The sequence below is a fragment of the Alosa sapidissima genome, chromosome 5 (assembly GCF_018492685.1).
Source record: "Alosa sapidissima isolate fAloSap1 chromosome 5, fAloSap1.pri, whole genome shotgun sequence".
Taxonomy (NCBI): Eukaryota; Metazoa; Chordata; class Actinopteri; order Clupeiformes; family Clupeidae; genus Alosa; species Alosa sapidissima.
The window spans coordinates 37,306,379-37,320,597 of NC_055961.1; the positions used below are offsets into that span (position 1 = coordinate 37,306,379).

Consider the following 14,219-nt stretch of genomic DNA (forward strand, 5'->3'; position numbering starts at 1 on the left):
GCCTTAAGTAAAAAAATTAGGAAATATCCAACATTTAAGGACACCGATTTTCTTTGTGAATGAATAATGTATCATCAATAAATAAATGTTCTTCCTTAAAATACAGGGGTCATAAGTATTGGCACCCCTACAGTATGTTAAATTCCCATAGAGGCAGGCAGATTTTTATTTCAGTTATTTCATGGATCCAGGATACTGTGAATACTGATGAAGTTTCCTTGGCCTTTGGAATTAAAATAGGCCCACATGATCACATACCCTTCACCATACCTAGAGATTGGCATGGTTTTATTTCAGTTAGCCTAATAGCTGGTTTGATGCATACTGAGCACAATGCAAATCAAACCAGCTAAAAAAGCCAAAAATTCCAGTAATTTAAGGCAATTTATTTTACAGATTATATAGAGAAAATTTGGAATCACTCAATCTTGAGGAAAGAATATGGAATCACAAACCTAAAACATCATAATTAGTATGTTTTTGCACCTTCTCAGCTTGATTTCTCTGAAGCAGACTTCAATAATGTAGATATTCTTGATCAATCAGATTCCATCTTTGTAAAATGGCAGTTGACAGATCAGCTTTGCAGGATGGAGCCTTGTCATGCACCATTTTTTTCAGTTTCCACCATCAATTTGGGATTGAGATCAAGACTGTTGATCTGGCCATGCCATTGACTTGATATGTCTGTCCTGAAGAATGGTTTTAACATTCTTTGCTCTATGGCAAGATAAGGTATCATCCTGTTAAATCACTTCCTTATCACCAAAACGTCTTTCTATTAACATTGTGTGAGAGAGCGCACATCGCCTCTGATGGAACATCCAGTTGAGAGTGGTATTTTCCCCAAATAAGTATATATAAGTATATATACTTTTTGATCCCGTGAGGGAAATTTGGTCTCTGCATTTAACCCAATCGGTGAATTAGTGAAACACAAATAGCACACAGTGAACACACAGTGAGGTGAAGCACACACTAATCCCGGCGCAGTGAGCTGCCTGCTTCAACGGTGGCGCTCGGGGAGCAGTGAGGGGTTAGGTGCCTTGCTCAAGGGCACTTCAGCCACGGCCCACTGGTCGGGGCTCAAACCGGCAACCCTCCGGTTACAAGTCCAGAGTGCTAGCCAGTGGGCCACGGCTGCCCCCAAATGTCCTAGCGAGCTCATTTGTTTGCTTGACTAACTTGCCTGGTTGTTTTGCTACTTTGTTTCAAACATTGATGAAGCATTATTACCCACAATGATCTCATGCAGGATGTCTACGTTTATTTTTTCATAGCTAGATTGTAATGAAGGATCCGATTAGTCACTTAACTTGTATAGCATGGAGGTTTTATGTTTTTTTTATTTAATGTGTATATATATATATATATATATATATATATTTATTATTGATAAATTGTAAGATACCCAATATCCAATATCTCCCGACCCTAAGGTTGGGAAACGGTGCTGTAGAAGTAATGACTACAGTATCTCCCTGGTCCTTTACCTGACATGCAACCCCATATCATCAGTGACTGAGGAAACTTTCTTGTTTTCTTCAGGCAGTCATCTTTGTCATTGGAGTGGCACCAAATAAAAGTTCCAGCATCATCTCCTTGCCCAATGCAGATATGTGATTAATATATGAATATCACTCTCATCCAATTTTCAACTTCTCTTCTCTTTAGTCCACTGAATGTAAATAAAAAATATAAAGATGACGTTTGACAAAGTTGAAACCTGATTGATGAAGAATACTGTCCTACATTAGTGAAGTCTATGCCTCAGAGAATTTAATCAGTAATAAAAGCCAGAAGAGGTGCAACAATGTACTAATTATGTTGTTTTAGGTTTGTGATTCTATATTTTGTTCCTCTACATAATCTATAAATCTCTAAAAAAAATCTCTAAAAAAATAAATTGCCAACAATTACTAAAAAATGTTTTGGATCTGTTTTACAAAGCCAGAATGTTCATCTGTTTTTTGAGACGCATCTGTGCTTTGTCTTTTTCTAAAAAAAAAAAAAAAAAAAACAGCTAAATGAACATCCTCCAAGTGTGAGTCTAGTTGCCATCTAACTATCATTTAGTCCCTAGGCTAACTTTGTATGCTATAAGCAAACGAACAAACAAAATTCCTCCTCATACTGTATGTGGTGGTCAATTTGTTATACGTGCTTCTTTGAGGTAACTGGCATATACATCCGTATTTTGGGGTTACATAGCACATATAGTGATTGTATAAGTATAATAATTACAGGCTACTGGATGTTTTGTGTCTGGGCTGAAGAATCAGTAGAAAAAAACTACAAAAGAACAATACTTGACAGTCAGAAACATTTCATTCTAATATTTGAGGGACTGGCTCTTCATCAGTATCTGATTCCTTCTCCAATTCTGGCTCAATCATGCACGCCTCCATGTGTATTGCTACAGTAGGCTAAACTGCCATTAGAGCATAACTTACTACACTAGATCTTAAATTGAGTAGTCGTTGGCTGCATGAATTAATTATTCATGTGGATGTCCGGAAAACCATGAGGGGCCGCTAAATCTGCCAAAACGAACCGTTTTATTCTCCAGCGTAATTATAGGGTTGTACCTTCATACCTTCAGATATAAGCACCGAAAATGCACCAGGACATATTTCTTTCAGATTAAGGGTATGGCCACGAGTAATGAAAATGGCCCAATTCGAGGGGCGGCACCAGTTGGATAACGCTACGACCAATCACAACAATTCATCAGTGTCAGTCATCAGTGTAGCTCGCCTTTGTCCCGCCTACACCGATTTGATTGGTCCCTCTCGCTCGAGAGATAAATTTGGATCATTGCTCGTGGCCAGAGTATCTTGCGGGCACAATTTAATTGTGCTCTCGCGAGAACTCTGGATTTCCAGGGTAACATATGGGTGCAAGTATATTAGTATATTTGCTATTTAAATAACGTACACACAGTAAAATAGGGCGACAAGTCTTTTCTGCTTTTTACTGTCATAATTCCCAACGTTATAAATACATACATACTGGATTGGTATGTGTGCCTTTTGGATACTAGACACTTGTAGCTATGTAAGTTAAAGGAATTATCCGGAGTAAAATGCACTTTAGATCAATTTACGGATGATTGGGAGTACATACGTTGAGTCGCCGTTTAAAAAAAAAAAAAAAAAACATAGTCCAGTCCATACAACTTCATTTCAATTTCAAAAGAAATACTGGACTATGTTTTTTTTTTTTTTTTTTAAACGGCGACGAAATTGTGAATTTCCAAAGCACACTTGGCAATCGACTCCTACGGACTTTCCCCTAAAGATGGCAGCAAAGATGGCAACATTTCCGGAAAGGTACTGGCTTGATGAAATTCATTCTGGACTCTCTATCCAAATGTTGTTTGGAACTGTAGAAGAGGTATAAAAATAGCGTTTTGTAGCAGCGAAATAATATGCCCTTCTCACTTCCACGCTAACGAGTTTTGACTAAAAACGGTAACATCGAACTTTCTCAAAACACATCCGAATGACATGATTTGGATGTCAACTCAACGTATGTACTCCCAATCATCCGTAAATTGATCTAAAGTGCATTTTACTAAGGATAATTCCTTTAAGTTTTTTCTTGTGCACTTGTATTTGATTTGTTTTTTTTTGGTCCTTCAGAATAAAAATCAAAGTAAAAAAAAATATGAGTGCCAAATTATTTCAAATAAGCTTACCACATCAAATGCTGTCTGTCCATCATAGCTAGGGATGCTTAGATCCACCCCAGCCAAGGCCCAGATCTCTAGACCTTCAATATCCGAGCTTGCTGCAAGACTGAGGTGAAAAATACAAACATACAGATTAGCATCAGCACAGACAAGATCAGTCCACCCTGTCCAAAACAAGTTTTGTATGTTTTTAACAGTAAAATGCTTACAGTATGTGTCTTGTAATTCTCTGAATTGGCATATTAGCTAATGGGTATGATTTATCCTAAATATACAATGAAGTGTTTTGTGAGAAATAAGGCTATCTTATCTTGTTATTTGCTATGGTATGTCTGAAAAGACTGGAGTTTGAGGTGTATGAATGTGTGTGTGTGTGTGTGTGTGTGTGTGCACGTGTGTGTAAGTAATGCTTTCAAAACCTGCACATCTCTGTTCCTGCATCCTCAAGCTCACTCTGGGAGAGATGGGCACCAGTTTTCCTCAAAAGTTTTACAACATCTTTATGTCTGATGAAAAGAGAACAGCAAGGAAGAGAGAGAAGAGAATAGACGATAAATGAAAAAGTAGAGGGAGTATTTTAAATATTGTAATTAAGGTTCAAATACTGTAAAAGCAAATTCTTAAATAATTCAAGTTCAAAAGTAGCTAGAGATATTTGAATTAACTTAACTACAAGCCTATACTTCAAACTGACGCTCATTTGACGTTGATCTGGAACATATTTGATGGGGTCGTCATTGACAAATTATGGGTAACACTACACTAAAGTGTGTAATAATGGAGCAGTGGAAAAATGAAAAGTAAAGTTAGTGTCTCAATTGAAGAAGATCACAGTAAACCAGTGAAGAACAGGACTCGTTGGAAGTAGTCCGATGACTACCTGTCAGACTTGTGAATAAATGTTTGGGCCACAGAATATTTTGAGAATTGAAATTGAGCCTCAGCATGAGAAATATATGAGGAGTTGACGCTCATATTCAAACTTGCAGCGGTCTCTCAATTTTGAATATGACTGTCAACTCATTTGAATGTCACTCAGCGACGGTAGAATGACATCAGACAAATATGCAGTTGTCTCTTATTTTTTTCCAGAGCTGTATATATGAAGAGTTCAGATGCAAAACCAATGCTCGAATTATGTGGGAGCCAGAGGGAGCCGAGCTCCCTTAGAATGAGGACTGGCTCCCATGAAAACAACAAAGTCAAAAATCTGAGGGGGTCTCTTATCTGAAGGTGTCTGGCATTGTAATTTAATCTTAAACAACGCTCATTATCCATCCCTATGCGATCTCTTACCATTAAAGACGTTAAATTAAAATATAGGCTACTACTGGAGACCTACCCTACGCTCTTGAACGCAGTATGACTGCACTTCACCACCACACCACTAGACTATACAGTATGTGCAAACCGCATACGATCGATTTTGACAGCACTCGCAAGTCCGAAGAACTCATCCTGCTTTGATGCGAGTGTTTTGTGTATTTACATAGGCGTTCATTGGGCTAGCCTACATGGTTTGATATGTGCTGAAAAAGTCCTGTTTGCTATTAAACTTGCGCTTCGCCTCTTCTACTGTATGTTTATTGACAAAGTCATACATTATGGCCCATAATACAGCCTACTTCAATGATTGTGTGAATTGATCTGTAGCTATCCTCTGCCATTTAGAGCTCCGGAAAGTTCCCAGATATTTTGAAACATCTGTTAGCAATCTCTGATGCCAGAATATTCAATGGCTACCCGACAACATCTCAGTGCAAATTCCAAAATTGTTTGTTTATTTATTTCCACACACGAGACGACTGAACACCCAGGTGTGTACAGTAATGTGTACATTAGCCTATAATACTAGAACATACAGTAGTTTGGCTGCAATGGCTTTATTAATTTCTGCCAGTTAATGCATTTTCCCTGTGTATAAGTTAAAGACTACATGCATTATTATGTTTGACACTGAGGATAGCTTATCTGAGACGGTGGTCTGGTTCAAATGAGTTACGTTGTGAAATTGAGAATGGCACTCCGACTAAATCGTTTAGTCTATTTCTTTGTATTGTGAAATTGAAATGAAATATGGACTATTGCAATCAATCATATGTTGAAATTAATTAAAAGGAATCGATTTCTATGAAAAATCTGTCTGTTGTGTGTGTGTGTGTGTGTGTGTGTCAAGTTATAGGGCCTACCATGCACATACTGCGCAAAAGGCTATTTGTATCGCCTTTAGGCTATGCACAGGATGTGCCAACTTTTTATGAGATAGAGAGACCCCCTTAAAGACAAAAAAATAATTTGAGCCCTGTGCAAAACCCTCTAAATCCATCTGACCACTTTTCTTTTGAAATTAGCCTTTTTTTTTAATCAGGCTCCTGTAGGTTTTTGCCTGCAAATCGAGATTTCAGACCAGGAAGAGAGTGGTATTTAGCAAGTTTTGATTAATGTGTACTATGTGTGGAGAGCAGAGCATTCACTCACCATCGTTATCTCGTTTAGGGTTTAGAGGCTTTTGCATCTAACCTTCATATATTATATTGCATTAAGATTTCTGACATTTCTGAGTAAATGTGTTGGCTATCCAAAACGTTTCTTTCCAGATCGAGATGGTACTCGAAAACTTTCTTCAAGGTTGGCAGGCCTGCTATGGCACAATTCAACAGGGGCCTTCACTGGGTCATTAAGCATAAAGCAAATCATAAAACTGCATGTTCCTTAACAATCTCAAGACAAAGGCACTCATGCAAACCACACAGACATCCATAGACACAGAGCCCCTAATTGTTATGAATAATGGAAGGTCCCAATAAGCTTTTGCTCATTTTTATTTTGAAATTCATTTTTATTTCAGCTGAGCGCCTTCCTTCTCTGACACATACTGTAGTGTTTTATGATTGAGTGTATGTACCCATGTAACCAAGAAAGATTATTTCAGCCACAAAGGATGGTTCTTCTTACACATGAACCTTCACTACAAATGATCCCCACAAGCACACACACAAAGCCATACACAGACAAACACACACCAATATCACCTGAATCGCATAGCATTGCGTAATGGCGTATCACCATAACGATCCTTGGCATAGACTGTAGCACCATGACCAAGAAGATACTGCACTACTTTGAGATGACCCTCACAAGAAGCAATGTGTAGAGGTGTGCGGCCATCATAGTCCGCCATGCTAAGGCTGCTGCCCTGAAACACATAGACCAAATATTAACTTCAAGTATCAACTAGAGTTTATAAAGTCTAACTACTGACAGGAGTTTTAAAAAAACAAAACCTTACAGCTATAATCTCAGCCATATGTACACAGAATGATAACAATAACATTATCTCTATTTTCTCTATTCTGCTGTCCAAGCAATAGTGAGGGATACTTTGTCCAGCAGTGGCCAGTATTTCTGTATTATAGTTGCTGTATTATATAACGGCATTATGGCATGCAATTGGATGACTTATGCAATACTATCAATTGCCAGAATGTTTGTCAGAGAAAATGTGATACCAGTAGTGTAATAGGTACTATAGAATTAGATGCATCTCACTTGTACTTGAACTGAGTGCAACCATATAATACACAAAAGGTTCATTCAAGCCATACATGCAGCTACAGGGCAATTTGTTTATGCTATGATTGTCTCTAGGATGTGAATCAACACAGACCAACAGCTTACTGTAAAAACTTGATTAATAGCTCGGATTTTTATTTGCTTCAATCGCCGTACTCAACCTGCTCATGCTTGGGACAGGCGTCTAATTCCTTTCACACAAACATTTTCCTCAGCAAAGATGGGAAATGCTATCAAATGTATTACGGTATACATAATCAAAGAATAGACCCATATTTGGACCTTTTAGCAAGCAATGCTGAAGCAAGCAATGTTGAGACAAGCAATGGTGAGATGCAGCAACTAACTTTTGTATCCATTCGTGGCACTGTAATATAGAATTAAATGCAGTCAATGTGAAGGTTGTGTTGAGTTTTACAATGAGTTTTACCATCAAATGCGATTCAGCCAATCATCATTGAAAACCAAAATGATCATTTTTTAAAATCACAACAAAGTATGATTTTATTAAGTGCTTGTAGGCTCCTTGAGGACGTAATATATTGGCACAGCCTCAGAAGATATTTTTTAGAGTTGCCAAGCTGCCAATCAACACTCACACTGAAATGGTTACATATATAATTTACATAAGTAAGCATATACAAATATTTTGCTGTTAGAACATTAGAATATTTTGCCACATTAGAAATACTACCTTAGAAATGTTATGGTATGATTTTTCAAATGTGCCACGGAGGCTTTTAAATCTGCTCCGATTGGAAGAGTTTTCTCAATGCATTGTGCACAATATCACTAACCATTTCCCTTATGGCTTCCAGAGCTTCAACGTCTCCAATCTTGGCAGCTGCACAGGCCAAGCTAGGATTCAGGGCATCACGAATACCCTCCAGCTCCTTGGAAAACAGACATATACAATATCGGACTACCAGATATTGGACCATCACTTCTGGCCCACTGTTGGAACACCATACAATAAAAAGTATAAAGTATATTTGAATGATTCAAAATGATTCAAGACGGTGGAATGAGCAAAGCACCGGCAGAATGTCAGATCTGCCTTCAGTGAACAGCAAGGTGTGAGAGGTTTCAACTTAAGTTTATACAATTCTACCTTTTCATTAGGTTCATTTCCATTAACATTGAAAATGTGCAAAGGTGGTATTTCAGACGTATCAAAATAGCACTATTTAACAAAAGTGAAATGGAAACACATTTTTCCACATTTAGGTGTCACATGCCACTAAACGCATTAAAAAAAGGTGGTGTGTTTTGTGTGGTCTAATAAGACAGGATTATTTTTAGAGGTGGTTGAAGTTGAGGACGTCGGTGCATGTCTACTCCAAGCAGTAACAAAATGCAAGCGTTTAATAATGTTAAATGTGGACTATGCCCTACCAGAATTGTCACATATTGTTCCTGCCAAGCATAAGGGTTTGGCTTTCAATATTTTTCCTCCCTTTACATTTTTTCTGACCCCCTCAATTTAACTACCATGACTTTTGGTTGATGGGATTGAAGATAAACTTAAAGACTTATCAGTTCACATTCGTAATTGGGTCATTTTGTGTCAAATCAGATAAGGTTGTTGCTGCACCATCTCAGATTTTGTTCAGTCCTTGTCTAGATCATCAAAGGGTCCTAAAACCAAGGCCTGTGAAATATTTCTGTGCAAATCCGACCTTGAAATTCTTTAATTTTTCAGTTTGTAAAAAGTGCCATGTTTGGTCATTAATATTTTCCCTAGCCTCTTGAAATTTTCGAGAGTGGAAGACCAAAAAGCATGTGCAAACAATTTAAAGTCTGTACTTAATGACTCCTGACTCAAAGGGCCCTAGATTTCGGTAAAAAAGTGCACAAAGTGTGATATTGAGGGTATTAAAAACAGTTTTTTTTTTATTATTTGGTCTCAGTCACTATTTCAACTTCAAATACATCAGTTTATTAATGTTTCCCACAATTTGAAGTCTCAATATATTATATAAAATAAATATCTAAAATATTTATTTCTTCATGAGACTTTCCTTTTTCTAAAATAAATTTGCTTTCCTTCAAGGTTGGATTTTTCCTAATTTCAAATAAATAAATAAATAAATAAATAAATATTTTTAACAAAAACACGTTGCTCACAATTATTGGCACCCCTGAAAAATCTTATATACAAAACCTAACAGAAGCATTTTCCTATCTAATTTCAATTTATTTAAGTTAAATCAGAGTGTCTGTGAACTTTCAGAAGTAGTTCATGACTTTCTTTTTCACTATGGTATGAAAATAAAGTCACACAGAGGCTAAATCCTCTAGTCATTTTTCAACATCAGAAAGACAAGATAATACACTAAACTTAAATAAAAAGAAAGTGTGTTGACAGTCAGAGAGAATGTCTATGAAAACTAGGTAATTTGTTGAAAATACCTATATTTACAGTTAAAACAATGATTAAAAAGTTCTAATCATCTGGAAATGTGACAAAAATGCTTGGACAAAGACCTGTGGTCATCTTGCCCCCACATACAGTATGGAGGATGGTAAGATAGGCAAAAAATTCCATAAGAACCCCTGTTGGAGAGTTACAGTATATATAGTATAAAGTATAAAGTATACTCTTTTGATCCCGTGAGGGAAATTTGGTCTCTGCATTTATCCCAGTCCGTGAATTACACACTCAGCACACAGTGAACACACAGTGAGGTGAAGCACACACTAATCCTGGTGCAGTGAGCTGCCTGCAACAACAGCGGCGCTCGGGGAGCAGTGAGGGGTTAGGTGCCTTGCTCAAGGGCACTTCAGCCGTGCCTACTGGTCGGGGTTCGAACCGGCAACCCTCCGGTTACAAGTCCGAAGCGCTAACCAGTAGGCCACGGCTGCCCCCAGATATCATCTTCGGGTCACCAAGTCCCCCAAAAAATCTTCAAAAGTGACCTCACTGCTAATAGATTATTTGGAGGGCATGCCAGGTAAAAGCCTGTCCAGTCATTTCATTACCAATGTAAACGGCAGGAGTTACTGAATGGTACAGTGACTTTGTGGAAGTGTGGTCTATTGTCAGATGAAATGAAAATTGCGCTCTTTGGCAAGAAACACTTTAGGTGTGTTTGGCATACATAGAAGAATGACTATACTGAAAAGAACCCCATGCCTAATGAGAATTATGGCCAAACCCTTGAACCAAAACAAACGTCCAGATCAAAACAAATATGGTTTGTTGAACACAAATTCAAGCTTCGGACATTGCCATCTCAGTCCCCTGATCTAAACTCCATAGAAAAACAGTGGAGTGAGTCAAAGAGGAGAATGCATAAGTGTGGAACTAGGAATCTGGACGATCTGGGGAGATTTTGTAAAGACGAACGGTCTTAAATCCCTTGCTTTGTATTCTCCAACTTTATGGGGTGTCATAGAAGAATATTACAAGCTGTTTTACTGGCAAAGGGAGGCTTAAGAAGATATTACAAGTAGGGGTGCCAATAATTATGAGCGACGTGTTTTTGTTAAAAATATTAATTTCTTTATGAGATTTTCCCTTTTCTCAAAATACATTTGCTTCCCTTCAAGGTTGGATTTTTCCTATTTTTTTCATTGTGAGATGAAAATAAATCACCAAAAGATTATTTTTTATACCAGTTGTTAGTCAACTTTAGCAGAGGTGCCAATAATTCTGGAGGGTACTGTACGTATTGACAACAGAATTACATTGACTAATAATGTTCAAAGCCTTTAAGCTACACCATTTGTCACAATACTGGGAAGAAATCCTTGAATTTCCCCTGGGGATCAATAAAGTATCTATCTATCTATCTATGAAATGAAACCAACTGTTCGTACACAGCTCTGGGATAAGTAGGAGATCTACCCAGCTAAACTTGTTAGGTTCACAGTTGAAAAGAAATCTTAAAGTTTACCTCTTTGCAGCTGATTCTAAGGGACTTAGCAATGACTTGGATGAAACGACTGTCTCTAAGAGAAAGCTTGGCTCCATGTAGGTCAGCAATCATTTCACCACGCAGATTACGGCTCAACATCTGCAGACAGAAAATCAATAAGTTATACATTAGTGGAGCACATTAGTGGAGAAATACTGATAGTTTAATAAAAAGCTGAAGTAGAGATATCTGCCTGCATACCTTCTTCTTATCTAGTTGAGAAATATCCTTAGCCAGCACATACGATAGTTTAGACAGAGCAGCCTCAGGGGTCATGTCACAACCAGCCACCAGACCGGCATCACTAAGGGACTGTAAAAAGTATATGCAGATAAACACTGCTTAAAGTATAGACCATACAGGATGCAACAACAATAAGGAAAAAAGGGAAAAGTGACAGGGGGTCTTGTGTGACTGCCATTGATATTGCCTAATTTCATTACATTTTCAATGCCTGTCAAATTTAAAAGTAGTGTGTGCACCACTAAAATGAATAAATAACCTTAATTCAATATCTTCAATGCATACTCACCTTTCCTGTTGCATATGATGTGGTCACAGAACCCCTGAGGCACTGGGTGCAATTTATGATGATCACCCCCCTATCGGTGGCTTTCTGGAACTCTGACAACAAGTCAATGCGACTGTTTGGAGCATTACCACTTCCATAGGTCTCTAGAACAATGCCCTCCATAGGTGGTTGCAGGAAAGCCCTGACCTTATGAACAAATACCAGGCATATCAAAATATTTAGTGTAAGCAGTCAGTAAGTAACAATGCATATGTAACTATGGCTATGATCACTATAATACAAAACCAAGTTTTGGTGCAGAAAAACATTCTGAAACTCTTGAGCTGGGGGCCAGATTTAGGTACTTTTGTGTTTTTGATGTGCTCCGAAATTTGAAGACTGAAATCAGTGACTGCAAAATCAAAGTATTCAGCACACGTCCAGTAGCAAGTAGTAAACATCATATTTATATTTTCTTCCAAAAATCACAGCATCACAGCCACATGTGGACAATATATGCAACAACATACAATATATTGTAAATAAAATGCCAAACTTTTTGCTTGCTTCATGTCTTAGGCATAACTAAGTGGTTTCAGCTAGAGTGTGGCTACCCGACCCGAGCCCGACGGTACCCGACGGGTTGGGTCGGGTTCAGACAAATATTTGTTTATGTAGTCGTAACAACGCATGTGCATGTGCAACAAGGCGACAAGACGGGTGATGTTTGCAGATTTGTCACTTTCTGATATGAACTGGAGACAAACAAATACAAATATGCATGACATATTTACATGTCTGTAGTAGGCTACATGCACTGGACCATGAATATGCCACCAATAAAATAAAATACCTAAATAGCGTAATATTAACTCCACGTGAACTGCTACTAAATTAAACTGCTTACATGATACCTGCTTGCGCCATGAACCAGCTGGTGGCATGTAGTGAAATTTATTTGACTTATACCGTTAAAAGAAGTCAGCTAATGTTATTATGAATGTAGCAAGTAAATATGGCTCATCATGTTATCTGGTTGCCGTGTTATCTTGCTACAGATTCTCATCAACGGGACTGAGGTGGAGCATGTCACCAGCTTTAAGTTTCTGGGTGTCCACATCTCTGAAAACCTCTCTTGGACCCTCAACACCTCTACCCTGATCAAAAAGGCTCATCAGCGTCTCTTCTTTCTAAGGAGACTAAAGAAGGTCCATCTGTCTCCTCAGATCCTGGTGAATTTCTACCGCTGCACCATCGAGAGCATCCTCAGCAACTGTGTCACAGTTTGGTATGGCAACTGCTCTGCCCATGACTGGAAAACACTGCAGAGGGTGGTGAAAACTGCTCAACGCATCACCGGTTCCTAACTCCCCTCCATCGAGGCCATCCAGGGCAAGCGATGTTTGCGTAAGGCGCAGCATCATCAAAGACTGTTCTCCAACCACAAACTGTTCACCCCACTCCCCTCCAGGAGGCGTTACAGGTCTCTCCGCACCCAAACCAGCAGCTTCAGAGGAAGCTTCTTTCCTGTGGCTGTCACCCTACTAAACTCTAGCTCTGCATGCCGGTGACATCCAACGAACTAAGCCCCCATCACCCCCCGCCCGATGCCTCCTGAAAATGATAACCAAAATGATTTTTCAGACTTGTGAGGTCTGCTGTTCAGACCCTGAAGGGATTTCTTTTCTGTTTTTGCTTTTTGTGAGAGTGTTTCTACTTATCTCAGTAAGGAAAATAAATCAAGAGCCTATGTTGAGTACAAATATGTCTTCTGAAGGCTTAAACAGAGCCCAGCCAAAAACTCCAATAAAATTTGTATCAACTTTGAGGGACAGCTATGACCATGCAGGATTATCCAGACCAAACGTGACGATTTTGCTACATACTATTCCTATTTATGTACCAGCATGCAAAATTTGAGCCTCCTACATGGTTTAGTTCTTGCGCTGTGGGCTTGTGAACTTTGACAAAAAAAAGAGGCCGAACAAAATCGACACCCCCCTCCCCCTGTAAAACTGGCTGTATCTTGGAAAGTCTTTCATAAGAGTAATTTTACAGTGTGTCTCCTGGGTAACATAGGTACACCTGGTAATTTTTTCAGAATTTTTTGAGACCTAAGTGCGTGGGCCCTGGTTGAACTGACATGGAATGACCCCTGTGTCATTTAGGCCAGATAGTAGTGCTGCCGCGATTAGTTGACTTAGTCGACCTAATCAACCATGAAAATTAGTTGACGGCAATTTATTTAATCGACGATACATTTGACTATTGACCGCCTATTTAATTTTGGTTTCCCGTCTCAAACGACTCACTGTAATTATGACCGCCGCGCAGCGAAGATTTTTCAGATTTTTTTTTTTTTTTTTCTTTTTCGCATGCCCAAATTTCCGTCAATGATTCCCGGGACACTGAAAGACTGGGGTACACGAAACTTGGTGGACATGTAACCCCACATGGATAGCATGGAACCATCGTTTTTCGTTTTGATCTGTAGCCCCCTCGCTGAATTGGACCCCCCGAA

The 14,219-nt window shown here is 38.6% G+C and overlaps 1 protein-coding gene across 5 annotated transcripts in view; it reads right to left on the minus strand.

The window, feature by feature from the left end:
- The window catches only part of aspg (asparaginase homolog (S. cerevisiae)), a 71,551-nt gene that overhangs the window by 14,074 nt on the left and 43,258 nt on the right, over positions 1 to 14,219 (minus strand). For 4 of the 5 annotated variants that reach the window (XM_042091305.1, XM_042091304.1, XM_042091302.1 and 1 more), the window contains 7 exons: positions 11,720 to 11,905; positions 11,389 to 11,499; positions 11,167 to 11,286; positions 8,065 to 8,160; positions 6,727 to 6,890; positions 4,114 to 4,200; positions 3,701 to 3,800 (listed from right to left, as the gene is read on the minus strand). In XM_042091305.1, coding sequence (XP_041947239.1) covers positions 3,701 to 3,800; positions 4,114 to 4,200; positions 6,727 to 6,890; positions 8,065 to 8,160; positions 11,167 to 11,286; positions 11,389 to 11,499; positions 11,720 to 11,905 — 864 coding nt within the window. Of the gene's footprint in view, positions 1 to 1,493; positions 1,679 to 3,700; positions 3,801 to 4,113; positions 4,201 to 6,726; positions 6,891 to 8,064; positions 8,161 to 11,166; positions 11,287 to 11,388; positions 11,500 to 11,719; positions 11,906 to 14,219 lie in introns of all 5 variants that reach the window. The other variant, XR_006031701.1, reaches the window with a different exon arrangement.